The 26,395-nt window shown below is 31.3% G+C and overlaps 2 protein-coding genes across 2 annotated transcripts in view; one reads left to right on the top strand and one right to left on the bottom strand.

Moving 5' to 3' along the window:
- Positions 1-16,942, top strand: part of LOC111626452 (uncharacterized protein ZK1073.1-like) — a 66,932-nt gene extending 49,990 nt beyond the window's left edge. The window contains exons 3-13 of the mRNA XM_023369823.1: positions 1,126-1,189; positions 8,023-8,140; positions 11,251-11,313; positions 11,958-12,018; positions 12,300-12,386; positions 13,205-13,282; positions 15,523-15,632; positions 15,717-15,755; positions 16,433-16,568; positions 16,657-16,708; positions 16,785-16,942. Of these exons, the coding sequence (XP_023225591.1) occupies positions 1,126-1,189; positions 8,023-8,140; positions 11,251-11,313; positions 11,958-12,018; positions 12,300-12,386; positions 13,205-13,282; positions 15,523-15,632; positions 15,717-15,755; positions 16,433-16,568; positions 16,657-16,708; positions 16,785-16,942 (966 nt within the window). The remainder of the gene's footprint in view (positions 1-1,125; positions 1,190-8,022; positions 8,141-11,250; positions 11,314-11,957; positions 12,019-12,299; positions 12,387-13,204; positions 13,283-15,522; positions 15,633-15,716; positions 15,756-16,432; positions 16,569-16,656; positions 16,709-16,784) is intronic.
- Positions 16,943-24,409: 7,467 nt separating this feature from the next.
- The window catches only part of LOC111626450 (dihydropteridine reductase-like), a 75,658-nt gene continuing 73,672 nt past the window's right edge, over positions 24,410-26,395 (bottom strand). The window contains exon 5 of the mRNA XM_023369821.1: positions 24,410-25,106. Within this exon, the coding sequence (XP_023225589.1) occupies positions 25,007-25,106 (100 nt within the window). The 3' untranslated portion in view covers positions 24,410-25,006. The remainder of the gene's footprint in view (positions 25,107-26,395) is intronic.

Genomic DNA, 26,395 nt, shown 5'->3' with positions numbered 1-26,395 from the left:
ACTAATTAATTTACTTCAATTTTTTAAAGAAAGAACTTTATTGATTTATTTTGAATATATAATTTAAAATGTTTAATTATTAAATTTTAATTTTTTTTAATAAATTAATTGCATATATTCTTATTTATTTTGTTTTACATTATGATAACCCAAATATTTATTTGTGAGCATTTAATTTAATTTTTTATAATTATAAAAGAATATTTTAGGTATTTTTTTATGTATAAAATATAATATTTATCATTAGAAAATGCAGAAAATAAAGATATATCCAAAGAAAAATAATCTGCCATCCTTTAAAGGTGATTGATGCTGTCAGATATAAGTTGACAACATCAATATTCTCTTTCAATCTCTCTAATGATGACATATTAATTCAAGATATTTTCTGTCAGGAATTAAAACCAGGATTTATTTGACTCGAAAAACTTTATAGCAATATATCTGACACCATTTTACTTCAGTGCTTTCAATATCCTTTTGTAAATAACCCCCTGAAGAATCCAACAAGAGAATTTTGAAGGAGGAGAATTTCGCTAAATTTACACTATTTTAAGGCAAATTTTGATTAAAAATATAATAATTTTGCTTTCTTGTGAACAAGTCTTTGAATTATAACTTATGTTAAACCTTATAAATAAAAAAATATTATATAAAATTGTGTAATTTAGATCAAATTCTAAAAAATTCAATTAATTGGTTTACTAATGAAGTAGATGAGTAGAATTGATCCTGTGCCATTAAAATGACTTGGGGTTGACTACTAATTAACCTCTGTTACCATATTGTCCGAATTTATTATTTAAAGTAATTGTGCGGAAAGAATTAACAGTCACCCCAACGGCACTTATACCATATAATCAATTTTACTCTTCAGCGCTTTTTGAAGTTTTATTTTACTTTTAAAAATTTTTATATTCGCTTTTTCTTCTCCTACGTAAAGTATTTAAATACATTTAACTATGTGGCAGTGCTTTCATGTTTCATTTTCAAATTATATGTAAATATGGCTTAATACAGTATAATTTAATTGGGAAGTTTTATGATAAATATATATATACATGTATTAATCATTGTATGTGTATAAAGTTAGCATCTTTAATGATTTATTTTCTTTCATTACAGGGAGATTTGGATAATTTAGAGAAAAAAGCAGTGTTTTTAACCGTACACGACATTGGTAGCAATCGTAAGTTAATCTTTTTCAAATAATAATTTCTTGTAATAGATACAAAACTGAATCAACGTTCTCGTGCAATAAGGAGAAGGCTTCGCGCTTTGTTAGTAATCAACAAGTGTAGTCACTATCAATGACGTAAATGGATCAATCACGAGTAAATCTCGCTCTAAATGCGGTGTGACTTTTATCACCTAAAGGCAAACGGGAACATATCGTGAACAAGATTCTAAGAAAATCCATAGAAAATGATGCATTTATTCATATCAGATGAAGAGATAGAGGAAGATAAAGAAGTGGAAACGGAATAAAGGAACTTTGTATAGTAATTGGCTCCTGGGAGAGTAAATTACCCATAGACTTTTATGTTTTTTCTTTAATAAAATGTGACATCTCTCCATCTCCTTATTCTGCCAGAACCGATTCACTTTGCTGTAATTTCTTTGAAATTTTAAATATGACACTTGTTCTCTTTTGCCCTTTATTTTATTCATCTATAGTTTTAAATCAGTGTAATTTAATAAATAGATTAAGATAATTCATAAATTTTAAAGTTACAGATGAATAAATAACTTTCAGAAACTTACAATTACAAACCAATATAGGGGAAGGTGGGGCAGGATGAGGACGTTAAGGTTTGAAAAGTCGTAAGATGGCAACCATTTTAATGAGAACGATATTTTTTTTAATTCTTGGCAACTACAACATTTGGTAATATATAATACAAAATTTAATTTTTGAAAAACGTTTTTAAAAACAAGAAAATTTAATATTTTAAAATTACACGTAAACGCGCCATCTTGCCCCACCCGTGGGGTAAGATGGGAATGTTATTTTTATATACAAAAAGGACAAATTAAAATAGTTAAACTGTCGTTTTCTTCAATATTGGCGCAAGAACAATGTGTCCATTTATCACAACGGTTACATTTATTATTATTTTCCGAATAAATAAATATAAAAGTTTGAACTTATTCGTATTTACTTTACCAGACGATACTGTCACTTTGCGCATGCTCAGTTTCGCTATTTTGTAAGCGGACGATATTTTTTTTCGTGAAAAAATTTTTTATTTCCATTGTTATCTCCCATATTATTTCTTGTTAAGATAGTATTTAAATTAAAAAAATGTTTTCATAAAAAAATAAAACGTAAAAACATAAATAATAAAGTAATACAGTATATACTGTATAAATTGATTACAGTTAGATATGATTTGAAAGTGGAATATTTCATTTTCTATAAAAAGATCATTTTTAAAATTATTATTTTATATATTCGAAAAGGTGATATCAATGACAACGAATTTAAAACTAGTTCGCTGCAATATATTGAGGTACCTCTAGCCAGCGGCAGAATTCGTGGCCAACCTTGGACAAGATGGTACGGGCAAGATGGGGTACCCCGTCTTGCCCCCATCATCTTGCCCAAACGTGCACTTTTCATACTGACTGCAAATACGGATCAACTTTATTTCAAAACTAAACAATTTCAGTCTTACAGGTTACTTCGAATACCATAATATCTTCATCTAAAAAGTAATGTAAAAGTTCACAATGATACTTACTGTACTTTGTAGCGGGCGTAAAATTAGACGAAGTATTGCTGAAACGTGGAAAACTGTCTTACTTCCAAACAAAAAGAGCGATTCGGACGTTCTCTCGTCCCGTGATCCCTTTTGAGGTTGACATTTAGTTCCCCAAATAACAGCTAGATGAAAGCGCGTTAACCACGAATAAACAGACGTCCCCGTCTTACCCCATGGCCCCATCTTGCACCATCTTTCCCTATTGCGTCAAGAGTTGAAGTGATTACTCGAACATGATTGCAAGCAGAATGGATCTACATTGTTATTATTTTTCTTCGTTTTTTGCATATAATGTTTTTGATTTCATGCTATTAATCCTGCGTTGATAAAATTATATTTGTTACTAATAAATTTCTGCAAAGTAGATTTGGAATTCTTGTACCACTTAATTGCAATTACCTACAACATTATTCGTACTCATTACAGTATACTGTATAATATTGATCGTAATGCTCATCTTGTATGACGTTATCCTTGTGGCCCTGGAGATGGAGTATGAAATAAGGCCCTTACCTTACATACTGTATTTTCCTTATGTAATTTTACCTCATATACCTCGATAAATCTTTGAATGAAATATATATATATAATTTGTAATGACAATGATTAACGACAGTAAACTTATCAATTAGCTTTACATCCATTCTAATTACGTATCGTTGCATTAAAAATTCGTTCTTTCGAACAAATTGAAATCGATTCATAAGTTTAGTTCGTGAACTAATTACTCAAATTAGTTCACAGATGATCTAGTTCCATTTGTTATTTTGGTTTTTAGTGACATTTTTCAAAAAACTTAATCTTTTTCGTGTAATTAATTTTATTTGCTATTTTCAAAATATCCTTATCGACTAGTTTCGATCGAAGTTCACATCATGAATAATTTTCAAGAATATTACACTTTATAATAATGTCGCCAGAGCATTTTAATGATAAAAATACTCAGAGGTGTCGTTATAAATATTTATCCATCAGTTTTCGTGAATAGCGTGGGGATACGTTGACGAATGAGACACAAGATTTTAAAAATCTATTTTTTCTGGTGTTAAAATGTTATTCAACGCTTGTCATGAAGATGAGCTGATTGGCAACATTTTTTAAAATATTCATTTTTATTCATTACAAATAATAATTTATTTGGATAGTAGATTATAGGGGATGATTCCCAAACCGAGCCTGCCTGTTTTTATTCTTTTTGCCCAGTGGGCTTGTTAAGAGTGGATTTTTAACAAACCCATTGTGGATTCGATTAAGCCCATACGGGCAATCGGGTGGTAAGGGTTGATTGATTTGACAGGATATTGCAACAGTCAGTATCGGGAGAACTTTCTATGGAAAGTTGGTGTTAAACGCGTGAAGAAAACCCAGAAAACTCCACGTGTTCTACCCGTTGTTGAGGCGCAAATCCGCAACCAACTATCATTGTTCAGTGATTTTCTCAACTCGGCCACTGATGGACTGGTGGTGAAGGGCTGGGCCTTGACATATCCGGGATGGACCACCCGAAAAATTCCTGGAGTTTTTCTGTCCGACCAGATTAATTCCTGGATCTCTCGGAGTAGAAGGCTGATGTCTTAACTTCTCAGCCATTCGGCCTGTATTCTATGCTGGTCAAAATGCAGGATCTCTCAGAAACCCCCAAGAATAGCCTCGGTTATACTTCCCTACTCGATACATTAATTTAAAGATAAAAAACCAGCGTTAAAAATCTTAATATATTTCAAATAACTAAACTTGAAAAAAATATATATAAATTTTCCCTCAATACACAAGAAATGCATTGGAATAAATACAGTAGACCCCCTATAATATGGTAGATACGTTCTGTTATATATGAATTCGTGTTTTACGATCACTTAAATACATGAGCCAATCACAGCCCGGCACGTGTGCAGTTTAGGGACTACGGCTGTTTGAAAAGTTTTCTTCCATAAAATTAATCGATTCTAGACTAATTTGACTCAACATTTCCAAAATACGTATAATTTTTTGGGAATAATCCGTATAAACTATGCTATAAACAAAAAATTGTAGGATTACTTACCGAGTGCGCACCGTTCGACGACGCCATTGCTTATGCTTGTTTTCGTCGCGGAGCAGCACACCAAACGGTGGGCGTGTTTTCTGATAAGTTATTTTTCTGCGAAAACTTCGTTGAACTTTGGAGACATCATTAATATAAATATAATTTTTATGGCCGTTAAATAATAAATGGTTTTTAGAAGGTCCGCTGCTCGTTTAAACTCAACGGTTTGTGCAATATGCAGTGTTGGTCTAGATTCGACCAATCCTGTCGCGACACGAGTCGGCGATGACGTTTTACCGTATTATACGAGTCTCTTTTAGCGTGTTTATAGGAATACGGTCGCAATTTTTTCGCCGTTATATACGAATCCGTATTATATGAACCCGTTTTATAGGGGTCTACTGTAATTTGTAACAAATGTTTTTAAGGGCCTTGTGAATGCGAAGTCCTAGCTACATGATTCTTCTGACAATCTGAGAGAGAGCTTTGTTCTTTACCGCGCATTCGTGTACCCATTACAAGTGAATCGTAAAGTGGTAGTTTGCAAATACTAAGGCAAAATACTTCATTACAGCTCAAGATTACTAATAATATCGAAATCGTGTGAGGCCACAATTTTAATGTGCTAGTAACTCACAGAAATGATAGTCCACCAGTAGCCGAGTAGATAAAACCAATGAACTCTGGTAGTTGAGTTGGTCGCGGGTTGGCGCTTGGCCAAAGAGCTGGTCACGTTTGTTACACCTAAATAGAGGCCATTTTCCCATAAAAGAGCTCCCGGAAGGCATTTCCCCCTAGGCAGATCGCCCGTAAGTAGCGTTGTGGTAAATAAATAAATCAAACCAAACTTCACAGAAATTGTATTATTTATTACACACTACTACATAGTTTCCCGTCAAGCATGACAGAAAACTATGTAGTAATGGTCTGGCCTTTTGTCCCAGTCAGGTCGGTCAGATCGCCCTTGTTAATATGTTATCGTAACATGAGGAAAAGGATGAAGTGTATTTGTCTCACCCGCCCCCTAACTAATATACTATGCTCCCATCGAACGCTTATCACTTATTAGACTGACCCGACTGGAAGAACATGGCGGGCCATAATGGTATAGAAGCTTCCATCATTTGTATTCCAAATACAGAACCGTACCAAAAATTCTATAGCTTTGAGAAAGATATTCTTGCTGTCTTTCTGACTTATGAGTAATAAAGACCTTAATATTATTTTGGTTTCTTGAGTGAGACAAGGCAAATTCTGTGTTTTTGAGAAATAAATTATTAGTGAATATTTATTGTGATAATATCATATGGTACATGTGATAAATATATTTTTTTTTTAAATCTGAAAAAGCCATGTTTAATGTCCTAAAAACATTTGTTAAACCAAAGCTGCACTTATCTGGAGGTAATATTCTCTTTCTCTCGATGTTTTTCTTCTTAATTGCAGACGGGGTGAAAGATTTGGAACATAAAAAATGGTAGGAATTGCACTTCTTCCATCCGCTCTTTTAAGTTCAAATTGTGACTCCTCAAAATGTATCTAAAAATTTAGTACCTTACATTACAAAAGTTATTTTAAACACATCGTAAATTTATATTTTCAACATTATTTTATTCAGTAACCTACACAGCCGCGAACTCTCAGTTGGTTTCCATTTATCTCTTCTGCAATATTGACGCCATTTAGCTCTCCTGAATTTTTCAGCGAAAAACGCTCTAGAAACACCGTACACATAACCTGAAAAGGATCCAACATGGCGACTGTCGCGATGCATTACGGGTATCGTGTCTAGACCTTATGTTATGAAGTAGCGCAATCTATGGAGAAAGACCACAAACAGACTTAGGTTATTATATTAAATTAATAATGTTTATCATATTTACTTAGCCTTGTGTTTATAGTGTCGGTGATTGACAACTTGATTAAATATATATAAATTACGCTATATACAATAAATGTGTGTATTTCGTATTATTCGAATAAGCTATTTTCAAAAGGTTATTTATATAATTTTCATTAAATAAAATAAACGTTTTTGCTGTGAAAAGTTTTCAGGGCGCGTACGTAAACAGTGGAAGATTAATAAATGTTTCTGAATTAAATTTTCTAATTTTTCTCGATATTTTTTATATTTTTTTAAATAAAAATGTTTGGAAACAATTATAACAACGAAGAAATTGGCCACTATTACAGAATTTATTATTAAAATATTCTACTACCGCAGTGATGGATCCGAGATCGAATATCGATCCGGATTCTAGTGATTTGTAGAAGATAGTTCTTATCCAGACATCGATCCTTGCTTGTAATGGACTGACACGGACCCCAAAAAGGGAGCAAACACGTGTGACTAAGCTAGGGGATAAGTGTAGGTTTAGTAAATCAAAAACTGGATGGCCGATTCAATGAAGACATCAGTCTGCCGCTTGTAGGGTCCGAGTTGGAACTCGGGTTCAGAAATACTTGCTCACATTCTTATTACTAGGCCGTCCCTTTGTGGACTCGACCCATTCCATCAAGCGTAAAAAAAACCCTTCTTAGTGTCCAAGTGGCGGAAAGAGCTTTAAAAGATAATAAATTGCTTGAGCTAACTTCAAAAGTATTTATAAAAATGCATAAACCTAATTCTCAATGAGGTTCAGGCTCAACAATGGCCGAGCAGATAAGACCACTGAACAGTAGTTGATTGCAAAATTAACTACCGTTGTTCAGTGATCTTATCTACTTGTTCTTATCTCCAAGTTCATACTTGGAGTTTTCCGAGTTTTCTTTACGGGTGAAATAAGAGCCAGTTTCGCGTAGAAATTTCTCCCGGGAGGCAGATCGCCCAAGGTCTGCTTTGAATTACTTCATAACCAGACCAATTTTGATACTTTATATAACAAAATTGGTAGAATCATATCGCCCGGAATAACACTACAACTTAGGTTCGGCACAACACCGCTCAAAGCTTGCCATCCCCTGATAGAGCTCAAAATTCGTCAGATTGTTTGGTATTACTAATATATCGGATTTAGTTTGTTGTTATATGTATATAAAGTATTATTTTTCTCGGGAAAATTGATATAAGTATAAAATATTTGTAAATTTTTAGAGTAATGATCTGAAATTTCGCATTATAACTTCATTTTTTAATACAAAAGAAATTTTAAAAATCGACAGAGCCATACTATATTATTAAAAAATATATTTTTTAATTATTAAAATAAAATTATAACGTTTTTACCGTAGACTCTGCTTTTCACGAATTCGTAAATCTCCCTTGCATGACCGAGATAAAGCAAAGATCTGTTTTTGTCCATGTTGACATCCCTGGTCAAGAGGATCACGCACCAGATCTACCCAATGAGTAAGTCAAGTGAATTATTAATAGTTTATTTATTTATTTTTTACTTTTAAATTAAATTAATTGTTTTTTATTGTTTATTTTATCATACTTAATGAATTATTCATTAAGAAACAGAACATTCATATTAATCATCTTTAAATTAAAAATGAATTTATTTAATTTTCTCAACCAATCAGCGCCAATAGAATCATTACGTCAATTAAAACTTTTTAGACGTTTCATCGTAACGTATTTAACAGAGATCCACCAAAGTTTATAAAAACTTCATTTTAATTATTTCCTTCATTATTTAAAAAAAAAATATTAATTAGATAATTTACTAAACACAACAAGTAAATAAATTTTCCATAAATACAATAATTATTTATTAATCTAATTTATCTAAATTCAACTTATAAATTAACGAGACATAATTATAAGTTATGTCGTAAATTAAATTATGAGTTCTAACAAACGCGTGTAAACATACGTGGTGGCCCAAAAATCAGTTGACTGAGTGAATTAGGACTTATGAATGGTAAATTAAATTTGTTCAAGTGTTTTGATTCATGTATAGAATAAGCAGGAATTCTTCCTTCATGTTTCTTTCTTCGTTCTTTATGCTTGTTTTCGAGGACGGATACTTTATAAAGTTTACATATAATAAAATATTTTAATAAGCCAATGGGTGCTTTGCTTGGTAAAGCAGCTTTAATACAGCTGGATAAAAACAATCAATGACATGTTCATTTTCATTTGAAACAAACTATGCTATTGGCTTGGCTATCCAGCTAAGTTAAAACTGCTTTACCAGGCAACGCACTCAGTAATTTAATATTTACAAATGTTAATTAAATTTTGGGACCACCCTGCATATTTTATATATATATATATATATGTATATATATATATATATATTAAATGTGATGTTAAAAACAATATTTAGACTTGTGTGCTAAGAAATATTTTTAAGTTATCAGGGTAGAAAAATACGAAAATACTGAAGAGCTTTTTACATTATTTTCATTAAATTACACTATACAGGGTATCTCAAAAGTAGGCATATCGGTTAACTGACTTTTGGATGTATTTTTATAATAACCTCATGCTGAGTGTTGCGTATGTATATTTCTGTTTTCAACATGACATAATCAAAGGAAATGATTTAAAATGTAGAAAATTACCCAAAATTTTAAGAAATTTATAACGTTATTTTAAATATAAATTATTTTTTAATAAAATATTTATCATTTGCAATGATATTTTCTATTTCCGGAATGGAAATGGAAAATATTTATCTTTAACCATTTATATTCAATAATTTTGTAAATAATAAATAAAAAAAACATTAAATTATTAAACAGGGAGCTTATATTTATTAAAAATATTTATTATTAATCATAAATTTAGTTATTTTGTGAATTATTAAGCCATATTAAACAAAAAATATTGTCATTATCATAAAATTTTAATGAAATTTTTTAGATATTTTTAGTAAGAAATTTAATGTAAAGTCAATTTTATTAAAACTTTAAGTTAATTTTAATATATTTAAATAATTTTATATCAATTTATGAGTGGATCGAGTGAATCAGAAATGTAAGAGCAGTAGAAGGAGATAATATTAAATTACAGAAATGTATTGAGTTATATGTTAATTATAAGTTTTACACGTGAAATGATTAAAAGTTATTGAATATAAATTATAAAATGTAACGTTAGAAATTAATTTCTAATATTTTTATTCTGGATAAAGATTGATGTTTACAAATAAATACAATAGCCGGCACGTCGCTACTGCTCTGGGAGATCCAGGATCGTATCAGAACAGACGAAAAATCTCAGAAATTTTTTAGAGAATACGTCGGACCTCATCCCTCAACAATTGGCCACTCCATTGTGGGCCTGGCCGAACACAAACCCACGATGGGTCTAAATAACGACCCTCTTAGCGTATACAAGGCAAGAAAGGGGAAACATACAAAATTACGCCTCGTATAAAATGAATGATAAAGAAATTTGCTTTAGAAACAATAAATTTAATTTATTATATGACTGGTTATTAAATAAATTGTCCAAAAACCTTTTTAGTCCTTTATAATAAGCCAAAGCCTTGTTATCCTCGTATTTATCATTCCCGCCTTTAAATTTAAATTTCAAAGAAAATCGAATAATAAAATTTAAAATAAAGATTTACGAGTAACTTTCAGGTGGAATGAAATTTCCTAAAATTTTATTCTATTAAATTTTAGGAAATTTCAGAGTTACTTTCGAAGATTCTCTATCTTACTATCGTTTTATGATCACCAGCCTCTCTCTATCACTCTTTTAGCTTTCATTTTTTCTTCTTCTTTTGCTACTTTCTGTTTCTTTCCTTTTACTCTTTCATTTCTTACAGTAATATTTTTGCTGATTTTTGTCACTAAATCAATACTTTTATCGAGAAATGAATCGAGAAATGAATATGAAAAATATTCATTTCTCGATTTATTTCTTTATTTTATTGATCCAGTTTTGTATTCTGAGCTAAGAGAGTAAGAAAGTAACCTATAGTTCGGCCTGTTATATAAATGTACCATTGGGAATATGTACCATTTCTAGAATATGATGACTTTGCCTTTCGACTATTGGGAAAATTACGTTAATTAATAATGATTTTCCAATTTTGCCTGCACTGTGCACTACAGTTACAGGCAAATGGAAGAATTTACAGTATTAATGAATTAAATTGGAAGTCTGTTTTATTAACTGCTCTATTGTTAAATTAATAAAGTGTTTAAGCTATAAAAACTGGCAAATATCTTATTAAAAATTTAGAATTATCTGGGTATGTTGATAGTAAAAAAATAATAAAGAATATCGAAAAATTGCTTAAAAATCGGAGTTTTATTTGAATGAAGGGCGCAAGATGGCGCCACAGACTATATCGTGCAGCAGTAGCGACATCGTTGACAGGCGGAGAGATCGATTCGTTTATAGAGAAACAGTGATTAATTAATACACGATTGCATACTAAAATGATCCCTTTTCCTATATGACTTTTGAGTTACCCTGTATCTCTCGAAACAAAAAATTAAATTAATCGGAAGCATTTTCTAAAATATTAACTAATTTGTAACCTTATTTTACAGTTTTGTGTTTCCAACAATACAAGTTCTGGGAGAAGATCTAGTATGTGTGTTAGATCAGCTTAAGTAAGTATTTTAATTTTGTATACACAAAATATATTATCATTAAGAGGCTAAAGTATTATATGAATAAAATTTAAAATACACACTGCTAAATTAATTTTGCTACTTACCTATTTGCTACATGATGGTCTACCCCCTTGTGGGTCGGATTCAACTATACGACCCACAATGGGTTAGAACAGCGTGGATGAACAGTTCGAAACCAGCTTCTTCACAGAGTATCACGTGGCCATCTGGCCGACATTTGTTTTGGATATTCTGTACTTCTCACTGTCAACAAAGAAATGATGAATTGCTTTATTCAGTTCTTCAAAGTTTTGATATAAGAAATGAATTCTTATATTAAAACTTTAAAATAATGAAAATGTTTTCTAATAATATATATACAGGGTGGCCTAAAAGTCAATAAATAAAAGTCTTTTACTTTAAGCGGTTAAGTTTCTACTAAAAAAAGTTACAAGAATCGTTTCAAATAAAATCTTCCATCTTCAATAAGTGAAATCCTCTTGTTCAATTTAAAGCATCCAAATTACATTGCCTTGAATTTTCAGTTGTCTAGATCTTGGTTAACTGAATTATGGGCCATCCTGTACAACGAATTTCGCTTATAATAATTAAACTTATTAAATTATTACACTTTCTTCCAGAATAAAATTGGTCGTGGGTTTCGGAGAAGGAGCAGGTGCTAACGTGCTAGTTAGGTTTGCTGTAAGTAGGATAAATTGCAAATATTATTGCAACTTATTGTAATATTTAAGAATTTATAATAAAAGTAGGCTGTTCTAGTTAAATATATAAGAAAAAGTTTTAAAACTAAAACATTGTAATATCTTATTTTAAAAACAGTAAACTGTATAAGACGAAATAATGTATATATTTCTATAGTATTTCTTTTATTCCTTTACGCCACAGGAGTGTTGTATTTAATTGCATTTCTTATATATTTATTGATCAATTTTTGTGTGAAATATCAATTATTTTATTTTTAGTTGGCTCACCCTTCTAGAGTATTGGGTCTTGTACTTATTCATTGCGTTGCAACTGGAGTTGGCATGATGGAATACGTCAAAGATAAGGTGCCATTTTCTTTTACTTTCTGACATTTATATAAGGTATGCCACGAATAATTGTCCATAGGAGAGTCATATTGGAAAGTTCGTGCCGTTTGTGAGCATTGTGCTGGGTTTTGCACATGAATACAGGAAAGTTTCGGTTAAATCGTTAATGCCAGAATTTAGTGTTGACTATTAAGAAAACGAAACCGAGTAATTCAAAAATCATTAAATTAAATGAAATTATTGACTTATTTGAGTACAGGATTTACTACTAACAGTTCGAACATAAGTTGTAATGAAATTTAAATCTGTAAACCTGTAAATTAAATTCTTGTAATTTGTATTACTCTTAGCCTAATTGTTCCCAGTATTTCCCATGTCATTACACTTTAATTGTTCATAGTATCAGTATCAGGTATTAAGCCCATGTCAGAAAAGATACAATCCACAATGGAGTTCAAGAAACCAACAATGACTAAAGAACTCCAGAGATTTCTAGAGTTATTAAATTAATATCAGTAGAATATACCACGAGCAACATAAACCAAATCACATTTAACGAAATATTAGAGAAATGTCCAAGCAAAGAAGAGACATCGTCAACTAGGCGATGAAATAAGAGATGAACAATAGACAAAATATAATTTTTTTTATTGGGTTTCTACAATTTAATTGTAAAAAATTGTAGACTTATAAATTATCACATGTACCTATGCCATTTGTATTAGTATTACATAGAATTTGTATTACCGAGAATTTGGACAGTTATTCGTGGCGCACCCCGTATAATTTTATGATGAAGTCTTTTAAAATGCTTTCTTTATGTCGAATTTTTACAGATTATGAATTGGAAATTACAAAATCAAGGAATGCATCCTTCAGCAGAGCAGTATTTAGTACTACATAAGTTTGGAGCGGTAAATAAAAATAAGTTTTCTGTTTTAAATAAAACTTATTTTAATTTCTTAAAAATTAAAAAAAAAAATTCAATTTACATTTTAAAAAAAAGTAAAAGTAAAATAATGATAATTATAATAATACTTAAATAAAGTTTTTAAATATTATTTAAAAATAAAGTACAAAATTTTAAAACTTTAATGATTTTACAATTTAAAAGAAAAATGATTAAAATTTAATTATTTTATTAAGTTGATCTTATTAGTTTAGTATTTATCAGTGATCAAGAAAGGTAAGTCGAATATCTGAAGATGATAACGTTAGAAGTAATGATGATAAATTTCAAAAAAATTTGCTATAATAAGACAAAAAAAATATGAATTCTAAGGCTGACTTGATGATTCACTTTTTGGGTAATGTTTTGTGGAAGATTTTTCTGTCTGCTTGTATTGTATCCTTGTTTTTTTTTCTCTTTCTCTCCATGTCTCTCCTAAACGTCCGTCATCTGCGGAACAAAGGAGGTAATAAAGTCAACTCTTAGATGCATGAAAATGTTCTTTGTATACTATAACACTCGTTGCACTTTTATGTTTCTTATTTTATAATTTCTTTAATGTTATTCTGTAATCAGAAAAAAAAATCTTGAATGCTTATTACTTTTTCTTTTAAGTAATTCACTGTTAGCAAAGTTATATTTATTACTTTCTTGTTGTAAATAAGATTTTCACAATACAAGATGGTCTTAAATTCTTTTAGATTGCAGAGGATTTGAGAATTGTATAATGAGTGATTACGTGAAAATCCAGTAAAAGTATGATAAAGTGAATAATAATAATTTGTGTTTGTGTCAATAAGAAAAGTTGTGTTTTCTTCTTCTTTTCATTAGTGGCAAAACCAGTGGCCGAGTGGACATAACTGCTGAATATTGGTAATTGGTCGTGGGTGTGAACGATGTTACAACATAGAAAAATAACAGAAGATTTGAAAAAATATAAGAGCAAACGAATTGAAAAGTTTCACGAATGTTCTACAATGTTTTGTTATCAAAGAAAGTAATTGTAAAGTTACGAAGAGTTTTTTTCTACTCTTCCGCCCTGTATGCATTAAGAAGGCCTTTTATTCAATGCCACAGTGGGTTCGCTAGGCCCCTTAATGGAGGAGGCCGAGTGGTGAGATACGGGGCCCGACGACCCCCCAAAATTCCTGGGGTTTTTCAACTACGTCCGGATCGGATTCCACATTCCCCAGATCGGTAGGCTGACACCTTGCCGCCTCGACCATCCGGTAAAATTGTGGAAGTTTATAAATTGTAGTGGAAATTTCTAATGTTTTTTGGGTGTATAAATGGCACTTCTGTGCTATAGCCTAAAAGCGTATAAATCCTATATTGTACGTAAATTATATTTTGTACTCGCTCAGTTTTTCCTTACTCTACGCTAGTACAATAGTAGTACATTAATAGATTATGTTATTAAAAAATAATGTGTTTATATAAAACACCACACTAAAAATCCCATACAACAGCTTCTTTTCTTTTATTCTTTCCTCTTTTTAGATACAAAGAGGGCCCTTTTTCAAGTCCGTGGGTTCGGCCATACCTACAATGGCCGAAAGTGATGGCTGGGTCCGACATATCGAAGACACGAAAGATTCCTAGGGTTTTTAGGCCACCCGGATTCGGTTCCGGATCTCCAGACTGATGTCTTACCACCTGTCTTCCGGCCGTCATACGTCATTCTGATCGGCAAACTTGATTTGTATCAATCAGCAGTACTTATACAGCGCCATTTTAAATTCTGGCGATGGAAATGCAAACTATTATTTTAACCCGCCATCTTTTGCTGCATATTTTTTTGCCAGATTTTTGGGAGTTTTACGTATTTCACTCATTATAAGGTTCACTAAGTGTCATGGAAAAGAGACATTTTAATTGAGACCAACTTGTATTCCTCTCCACTTTACTATTTATAGTAGTTGCAATGATTATATCTTCATTTCCATTTCCCATCTTTTCAATAGTAATTTTACCGAAGAAATTTAATATTGAAAACGTTTAATTCATTAAAAATCTAATTATTCTTTAATTCATTAAACATAATTAAATAACTTTCAACTTAAGATTTATCTATAATTTTTAAATTAAAATGAGTCATAAGAAAAATTCATCGTAAATTAATGTTTTTAATTGTCATGTCAAACGATTTTAATTAAAATATCAAGTGTTTTGTTAAAAACAAAAAAGTTTCTTTTTATAAAATAGCAACTAGAATTGGTGGATAATAAGGAGAAATTGATTCAGGATTATACAGAAAAATTAAAAAAACGAATTAATCCTAGAAATTTAAGAAGATACGTTGAAGCTTACATGAAGTAAAATTATTTCTATATTTATTTGTAATATGACAGTATAAAATTGACGTTTTGATATGATTTTTTTAATGTTTTCTCTTCCAGTCGTAAAGATATTATGGGTTTAATCGAAGCTCATTTAAGGTAAGGAATCCATGTAAAATTCTTTTACTTTATGGTTAAAATATGTAAAATTCGTATACAATAAAACCTCCTTAAGTCGAACTGCGCTAACTCGAAGCCGTCTACAAGTCCCTGGCACAATATATAGGATTTTCATATTATAATCTTAACTCGAACCCGTTTTTCCGTGTATCCTTCGCCCTTTAATAGGTCCGTGATCCTCATTTTCTATTATGTTTCGTGTGAACACATATGCTTAAGATGAACAAAGACTACAGTAGTATATTAAGCCCTACAAGTACTGTATACGATAGTACTTGCAGTGGCTTAGCTTTGGCATACCGTATTGAGTAGTTTGGGACCGACAGGATTTTCTTGGGTGCTAGTGGTCTCTAGAACTTCAATGAAGGGTGAGGCAGCTACTCCAATGGAATTCTTCATTATGTGGAAGTTGTAGGACAGGTTGAAGAAATTGTAAATAGTTTTATGAGTCTTCAGAAGGGCAGGGTTCTAGACGTGTTGGTGAAAAATGGTCATTGCGGTGCTTATGATCTATCCACACAATCTATATTAATTTATTGTACCGTCATTGTATATTTTATACGTCTGCATACAAATTTCGGTGTCAAGTCCGTGCTCTGAATAGGGAAACTTTAATTATAACCATCCTGTATATTAATTTCCCATTTGTCTTTCAGAGAGATGGATGTGTTGCTGGTATCGGGAAGTAAAGCAGCACACGCTCAATCGGTACAGTTTATGTATGGCCGAATGGACAAGAAAAAAACTTCAATGCTAAAAGTAGATAGTGTCGGTGACGTGTTAGCCGAAGCTGTAAGTTTAAATCTTTAAAAAATAAATAAATAATTCAATATTGATTTAATAAATAATCATCGTTATCATTATTAAACACTATTTTCAGCCCGATAAACTAGCACAAAGTTTGTTACTCTTCGTCAAAGGTCTTGGTTTCTGTGAGCATCAACATCTCATATTTTAATTTTTGCATTCGATTTATTTAATAAACTCAAAATTATTTTAATTTTTTAGTAACTTCGGTGACATTACCGGGGGTCGAAAGGCAGAAAACCCACCCTCCAGTCCATCCAAAATCATTGGGTGCAGTAGGAAGAAGGAGAACCTTATCCATGGAAGATTATGACATGCCCAGATTGAGGAGAACATCTCTTACAGCAAACCAAAAATAAAACAGGAATATTTTGGACTTTTTTTTAAAGAAAAAAAAAGGAAATTTTGTTTAGAATATTACCCCTTATTACTTTAAAAAAATGAAAAAAAAAATTGAGAGAAATTAAACTTCAGGAACACATTATTTAAAATGGGGAGTATGCAGAAATACTTTAAATTATCAAGAAAAAAAATTCTTAATTATATAATTTAATTTGCAAAATATATTATTTTGATAGTTTCCTTTGTAAATATGGTGCTGATTTTTAAAAAAAATTAAATATTCTTTAATTTATGTAAGATTGAAAGGGTTGTTATATGAGAATGATCAGCTTCTGTTAGCCATTATTTGTTTCTTTATTCATTCATTTTTAGTCATCATCTCATAAAAATCAAGTAAAATTATACTTAAAATAAGAAAAACTTAAAATTATATTATTATTATTATTATATAATAAGAATGAAATAAGGAAGTTACATACTTTATTGTTCTTAATATTTTTTGCTTTTAAAAATAATTTATATATACTGTACTGTACATATTTCAGTGGTTGATCACAGATTTTATTGGAGCAGAAAATTATATTTTACAAAATAAATATTAAGGAAGATATAAGAAAACAAAGTTCTATTATAACAAAATGCAATGAATTTCTCGATAATGGAACTAATGGAAACTATCGAATTATTTAGATAGCTTACATCATAAACTATTGATTCGAATAAGACGAATAAACTTCTCATTACTAGAATGATATTCCCATCTTTGGAAGAATTGGATATTCCTTTTAATGACACACATGTGGATTTCTAAGTAACTGAATAGAAGTGTATCGTTAGATACCAATTTGATGTGATTAGCAACTTATAGAGTTAGAAAAAGCATTATTTTATGTAGCAACAATTTTTGTTTTATGTACTACATATCAAACAAATCACTATATTATTTTGTGCACTCTTAAATCAAATAATTTCACCTTTTTCTAATAACAATTTTTAATTACGTTATGAATAACTGTTAAAAGAGGAATTCAATAAAAAGTAAACTTACTGTTGACAGTAAATAAATCTTTTGTGTATTTATTGCATGCGTGAATTTAATTTTCATTTTACACTTTCATTTTTTATCATTTTGTTTAATTTCAATTATAAAGCAATAATTGTAACAAATATGAGCACATTATCGTTTTACTTACAACATAATTGAGATATTTATTTAAATTATATTTATTTATTTTTACGTAACTTTTTANCAAAAATTAATGATTTATCACACAAAAAATACAAAAAAAATTACAAAAAATCAGTAATTAGATATATAAAAAAAAATAAATGGTTAGTGAAGTTGTAAAATTTTTGCTTGCAGCCTTTTTTTGATGCAAAATTGTGTAAAATTATGCAGATTTATTGTACAGTTTTAACGTCCATTAACCATTTTTAAAAAAGAAAACACGTATTTTAATTAATTAATTAATTTTTCTTTTATTTCCAATGCAAACTTGATAGTAATTTTAGTAGAGAAAATTATATAAAAAAAAAAACAAAGGAAAAAACTGAAAGCAACTTTTGTATATGATTATACAGTTTAATATAGAGGTTTTGTGAAAAGTACATACAGACATACATACAAACAGAAGAAAAAAAAGCATATGTATACATTATATAGATCAAAGTTAATGTTTTATATAACTTGGCCAAAATGTTTGGTTTGCATTGCTTTAATATAGTCGCGAGTTGTATAACTTAGCATAGTTGTTCACTGAATATCATTAATTAAAGATGTTGTTGTGATATGGTTATTGTTATGTAAATTGATAATAAATATATATATATATACATATACATAAACATATATTAATGTATAAATAAATATAATATTGTGAAATATTTCTGTACATGTTGGTGAAGTTGTTGATATGAATGTTGATCAAAGTGTATTTAGATAATTTTAACATTTGTATTAGTAAAGATAATAAAAAAAAATCATGTAAGTGACATATATCTGTATTGTCTGTATTCTTATAGAATATCCTTCAGTGAATAAAGCCACTACGCCTCACCACGTGGTGTTTTCCGGATTTTATTCACGCGACTAACACCTAAATAGAGGTCTGTATCCTGTTTTATAAAGCATTTTGTTTTAGTTACGACAGAGCTGGATTTAAGCATAAGATACACTAGCTACAATTAGGGGCCTCGTGTTTATTACTTGCTGGAGAGGCGAGAGCATCTTATGTTATAAATTATATTAAAAATTAGGGTTCCAAATCTGGTCTTGATATATACGATAGATTCCGCTTAATTGGTTAAACGATCTAATTCCAATATGGTTTAATTAAGTGGAAATCTACTATAGTACGATGTAAACTCTACAGCTTTGTTTGTGTTATATGGCTTTAAAATTGTATTTTCTGACAATTTTACGTACATTTTACGAATTTAATTACTTCAAGGTAATTTGGAAATGGCCAGAGATTATTACTCCCAACAGTCAGCGTGTCGACGTCTTTCGGCTCTGGAAATCTCTGATGTCCATTGTGATACAGATAGTATTTTTTCCCCGTTTACTGGTATTAGAAATTCGATACTATCAATACTATATCATAAAAAATCACTTGGAAAATTGCGCTATTTAATACAGTAATACACCGAAGTTACGCGATAGGTGAGTCCGACGAAAATCGCTTAAGTCGAATTCGCGTAAATCGGGGTACAACTTTGTATATAAATACATATAAACTTTGTTTTATTGGAACCAAGGACTAACAAAAACACTAGAAGAAGAATATTTAATAAAATTGCAGTACTTTAAAGATATTAATACAAAATATTAAAAAAATAATAATAAATGAGTTATGTAAAAAAGTTATTTCGATGTCAATAGCTTCGTAAAATTTAACAAATTGATCCGAGACCTTCTGTCAAGCTTGCAATTGTTATGTGCTTTTCTGGTAGAACTGGTGGGATGCTTCAGTGACGTTTTGCTCACGCATCTTTATGAGCTCATAAATTGTCAGCTCTTATGTGAATCCAACAGTTGGTTGATATCATCACTATTAACTTCCAAATGTAATTGCCTGGCAAGATTAACAACTTCTATCACATGAGCGACATGATCAGTTTCTGGCGTTGTTTTTGAGGGGGGGGGGAAATGGACAAAGTTTCTTCCAGACATCATTCAATATTTTTGTTAGAAATTTCATCCCAAGATTTTTCAATGATTCTTACAGCATCTAAAACATTGAATTGTTTCCAAAAGTCTTTAACAGAAAAGCTCGTGTAGTAAGCCTTGAATGTTTTGATGAATCCCTGGACCCTCAGTTGAAGCAAGCTGGTTGTTTGGGGGCAAAAACACAACTTTCACACGTGAGTCGAAATTAATTAGGGTGGCAGGAGGATAACCAGGTGCATTGTCAACGAAAAGCATCACTTTAAATGGAATCTGTTTAGACTTGCAATAACGTTCGACTTCGTGTATGAAGTGGTACCAAACCAGGTCTTAAAAACGGAAGCTGTCACCCACCCTCAATGGTATGGCAGCTCTCCAGCTTTTTTTAACCTCTCAAAAATCAGCTTAGCTTGATAGCGCAGTGTTCGACTGGACAATTCTTCACTTTTACTTGATTATCACACCACAATTTCAGCATTGTTTCCTTCTCAGCAATAATACCACGACGTTTAAAAATTCTTGATACAAAAATGTCCCTAGAACGGGTGGAAAACCTTTTTCAGTCCGCGTGCCATATATTGAGAATAATTATCTTTAAAATTATGTTGAGACGGCAAAAAGGGTGGCACGTTGGAATCATCAACTGGCACATAACGTGTCATACGATTACGATTTAACGCATAAATATTTTTAAAGATAACTATGCTCACTATATGGCACGTGGACTGAAAAAGGTTTTCCACCCGTTCTAGGGACATTTTTGCAATTTCCCCATAGGGAGCTCTGCGATTTTAGATGGTTAATGTCTGGCAACGAGGACTTATAAGCATTGTTTCGTGAAGCTAAGACTTTGTTTTTGGAGAGGAGAGGTTTTTTTTAACTGCGGACTTCATCAATACCCGTGTGCTGCAGGACCAATTTCCAGATAGAAGGTTAACAACGCGTACTAATAACACAGAGAGTGACGCCAGGGCGGATACAACCCTTTCCTCCGAGAGAAACCATTGAAGAAGTCACTCCGTTAAATCTACAAACACGTAACCGTAATAGCAACGAGCTACTCCACCGACTCCTCACAAAGGACGCAGAGACAATCTTGCTACCACGTACGACACCACTCCAACAGTACTTGTCCTAAAGGACACACCACGAACAACTCACCACCAACGATATCACCCGGTGGTTAATAAACCAGAATATCACTCTTCCCACCCGCATCTGCGTCATTCAACCGACAACACCCGACTAGAAAATAGACGGCAAGCAACTACACAAACATCTAAAACATCATCATCCTAACATCCACATTGTTCATCAGCCAATTCCTTTTGTGGGCACTTTATGCAAAGCCCATCTCTTCAGAACTCGTGGCCTCCTTTTACCAATTGTTCCCCAACCTACCTTATGTAGGTTGTTATGTAATGATACGGACAGTGTTGCCGTATATGAAAAATTGGGGGTTTATGCAATTCCGTTGCGGCAGCCATTATCGGAAATAACATTAATGTACAGTACATTGGAGCCACGTCCAGAATGTTGCAAGTTCGGGTAGCAGAACATCAATAGGATATTGCCAATAATAAACTCACAACTGAGCTTTCAAAAAGAGTATTAGGGTATGGCTACGTGCCCCTTTGGGCTAATACTAGATTACTGAGACGGTGCTACGACAAAAGAACATTATTCTTATGAGAAAATCTTTATATCGCGTCGTTTTCACTCTGCAATACCCCTACCATCGATGTTCCGCATTTTTGGATAGAATTTTTTAAACAATTCACACTGTAGCTGCTCTAAAGATCTTTACGCTTGGGGATTTAATTTTCGTTGATAATTTCGCGTGCATTTCACTTTTATTTGCCTGGCTGTTTTATATAACAGAGGGAAAATATGGCCATCAATCAAGAAATGACCCCCCCAAGATTTTTACATTGTTGGGTTTAGGACACCTTGAAACTTCGATAAATGCAAAAATTTCGGGAGTAATTTCTGTATGTATGATTGTTTGTGTACGCGCGCGTGGCGCGATTTTGTTCACCCTGTTTGAAGCTTAATAGCGAGGTTGAGGCCGAAGTTTTAAACGCGAAAAAGTGTACGTCGGACGTACAGCGCCGCTTTCCTGTAACCTAGAAGTTTGACAATGGTGTTTGGAATGTCGAGCATGATTCCACTGACTATCCAAACACCATTGTCAAACTTGTAGGCTTACAAGAAAGCGGCGCTGAACGTCCGACGTACACGTTTTCGCGTTTCGGCCTCAACCTCGCTATTAACTCCTGAAGTTTTTGTCGAAAATTTCCAAATTTTGCAAGGAAGTTTGTATATTAGGGAATCGATACTACTAAATTTTGACGATTAAAAGACGAGGGGGTAGGGAGATAAAGGGGGTCACGTATATCTCCATTAGGATCGGACTTAATGACGATTTTACTCCTTACCAGCATTTACAATTTTTATAAAACTCATCACTACTCTCAAAATTAAGCTTTTTGCATTTTTTATATTGATTTTTTTGTTTTTTGATAAAATCTTGTGACAGCAATTTTGTCATGAAAGTTACACAACTCATTGTTAGAAGTTTTAAAGCTTAAGTGTTATTTCTTCAACTATTCATTCTGCAAATATTTAAAGAACTTTCCAGCAGAGTCACAAATTTTTTTGTAACATTTCTGACCTATGTTTTCTCCTTTGGAATTAAATAACATTAATTTATATCAACATTAACCAATAACACCATAATATGGTCAGTATTTTATTAGCTTTAGCTTTTGTTCTTGAACATGAATTGAGTAGGGTTGACAACTGTATAATTTCGCTTCCTTTTTTACAATTGTTCAGAAATGTTGTAAATAACTGATGAGAAGTTGTGTGTGTGTTTTTTTTAAATTGTCCTTTTTCCTTTCAGAATTTGTTACTCTGAGAGCTGACGACCCAATTGTGATAAATGACAAAACAGAGCTTTTGCATCTCTTTCCTGGGGCAGAACATACTGGGAAAATTGAATAAAGATCTATAAAATAAGTTAGTGAAAAACAATTATTTTTGTACAGTAAAATGCTCGTTTCAATTAACAGTTAACTATATGCAGGTATAACCAGAATTTCTGATAGAATTCCAATAATTTTATATATGCATTCTTAAGGTACCCTGCTCTCAAATATAGTTCTATATCTTTTTTATGGAAGAGAATTTCAGAAATTTTTTGTATTTTCTTAAACATAATAATAGTATACAGTATTTTATTTCACTATTATTATATACACTATCGAAGTTAAAAAACAAAAACTGTAGAACAACAGAATGTAAAGTTTATACCTTAAATTCTATAGGTTTATATCAGTGGCACAATGTGATTCGACCAAACTGGAGCCCAGAGTCGATGAGGTGCGAATACATTGAGCAAGAAGCCTACGACCCACAATCAGAATAATTGTTCTGATTGTAGGTCATACACAAAACAAGATAAAAAACAAGTAGCCCTTTTTTTTTAATCTTGTTTTGTATCATGTCCTCAAAGTTTCAGCCTTCTTACAATGCATTTTAATAATAATGTAGGGAAGTGGCCCTACCAATGCTGTACTTCCTGCCCAAAACTCAATAAACACTTTTACATTTAGTTAAAGTATGTGTTAATACACTATAGTGATTTGTAGTATGGTGGGTGTGGTGTCACCATATATCATCACTCCTAAACTTAAATTTTTAAAACAAAAGAATTTTGAAATTATTTATTGATAAATTTTAAATATTTTTTGATGTATAATATTACTTTTTAATAGTTACTGCATCTTTTCAAAAAACTATATAGGATTAAATAAGAAATAACAAAAGACATCCAGTATATCATAGTTAAATCTGTCATGCAGAGAATATTGTACTTTATGTTAATGATAGCTTAATACAACAGAGAAAAGCTAGAATTACACATTGCCGTAACATTCTGAATCTTGAAAATTTCTGTTTTAGTAGTCTGGACATTGGACATTGTTGATCTGAAAGTGGAAGTGAAAATTCCAAAAAGCTCTTAATCTGAATAAATAAACTGACTTCTTAAACCTTCTCAAGTTTCTAACAACTGTGATTATGATAACTGAATTTTTATAAATTTTTATGCATGAAAAACACTATTTTGTTCAGTTGATTTAGCAGTAGTGTATGCCACAATGCAGGTTGGAACCCAATTTTAAAATGAATGTTTGCATTTCATGGAATTATAAGGATGCTGTTAGAAGGTACTGTATGTATGGTGTCTTACAGTTTTGCAAAACTGTGAGACGCAGGAATAAATACAAGAATACCAAAGCTTTAAACATTAAAATTATGCTTCAAAATATATTTATTCAACAAATTATACATAGGAATGTAACATTATGCATATTTTGATTTTATCATTTTTTTTTTCATTTGGTCCAATCAATACAACATTATTGTACATTTATGTACGAATGCAACAATTTATATTGTGTTACACATACAAGTTCACATACAAGTTTAAAAAAAAAGCTTTTGTAAAAAATGTCATTTTGGCACTCAAAAATAATTCTATATAATCTTAAACAACAATATCATCACTTAACAAAGTTACATACACTTAGGAATTTTATTTTTTGGGAATTGACAACCTGATTATGGGGATGAGAAAATCCTTTTTTAATGGTTGAATGTCTAGTTTAATACTTTGAAATTTTTTAAAATGCAGTGCCAATTTAACAGATCTTTATTCAAACAAATGTCTTTGTTACAGACATATTTATAGAAATACTTCCTTTGTAAAAGTTAAAAATTTGTGATATGCTTGCTTTGAGAATATAAACAATTTATTTTGTTCGACATTATTAACTTAAGATTCGCCAGAGATTACTTATGGTTCAGGTTGCCAATACCCGTCACAATCTGACAAATATTGGAACTTTATTTAAGCGATTATCAAATCGGTGTTGCTATCGTTAGTCACTAGCTGCACCAGGCTTCCGTTTGTGGGACGCTCTTTTCCAGTGGCCCAGTTGAACAAAAGCCTAAAAATAAATTACATTCTTATTATTCTTTCTTTAAATAACAGTTTTAGTTTTATTATATAAAACTGAATATATATCAAAAGTACAGGTATACCTCGCCTTACATCGGTAATTGGTTCCAGGAGAGGTGACGTAAGTCATATTTACTTGTCTCCAAATCTACTTGTCATTAGGCTAAACCATAAATTACCATTCCCGGTTCTGTATTTTATTTATTAATGCATTTTTAATAATATATGGTTAATAATGGTCTATTTTAAGCTTACAAACAAATAAATTTTAGTTTTTAATACAGTACAGAAAAAAGTAATCTAAATTTACAAATGCATGTAATGTAAATACAGTACAAACTGTAAATGTATATATTTTAATATGATTTTATGTGCTTTAAACGTTTTTCTAGTGATATTACGACTTCAATATTTGTGGCGGACAGACGTAAAGTCGAATAAAATGACTTAAACTTGATTTTTAATTTTCCATATACTTTTTGACAAACGACGTATAATCGGAAACGATGTAACTCGAAACGATGTAAGTCGAGATACAGCTGTATAATGTGGATATGGAAGACGTTTTTATAGGATAGTTCTTTGTATTTACAAGGATCTGATATGTTAAACATTTCATGGAAGAATACAGAAGCACAATGGATATTGTACTTTTTAGCAAAATAATTAGATTTTCATTTGGCCACCAAAGAGCCTTTAGTGCCAACTTCATATAGTTTGCATGGCAGTATAGAAACAAATTTTGGCAGTATAGAAACAATTGCAGTATAGAAACAATTGCAGTATAGGCAGTATAGAAACAATTGCAATTACAACATTCTGCGCAATAGCAAAGACAACATAGACGAAAGGTATGCACCGGGAGTGTATTCTGTCCCGTTAAGAGACCATAGATTTCAAAGGGATCTTATATATATTGGCTCCACCATACGCTCTCTGGATAAACGTATGCGCGAACACAAATATGACATTGAACACAACAGATGCACCACTGCCCTATCTACGTATGCTTCGACCCCTGGCATAAGTGCTAACTTGCAGAACGCGCAAATCATTAAAATGTCACACAGAAGAGAACACGTACGAACGCTAGAAACTTTGGAAATTTATAAAGCAGGATTACGTAATAGCTGTATCAACTATAAAGATGCTATTAATATTTCGGCAGCTTGGAGGTTTGCGTATGAAGCAGAATGCCCCCACAACTCTATGTAAGGTGTTATACATCGTTTACATGTATATGTAAAATAATATTTGTGAATATTTGGGTTCACGTAC

This window comes from Centruroides sculpturatus, unplaced genomic scaffold, assembly GCF_000671375.1.
Source record: "Centruroides sculpturatus isolate CEXI.00-Female unplaced genomic scaffold, Cexi_2.0 scaffold313, whole genome shotgun sequence".
Taxonomy (NCBI): domain Eukaryota; kingdom Metazoa; phylum Arthropoda; class Arachnida; order Scorpiones; family Buthidae; genus Centruroides; species Centruroides sculpturatus.
The sequence above is the reverse complement of the archived record's forward strand: the minus strand, read 5'-3'. Positions and strand labels throughout refer to the sequence as shown.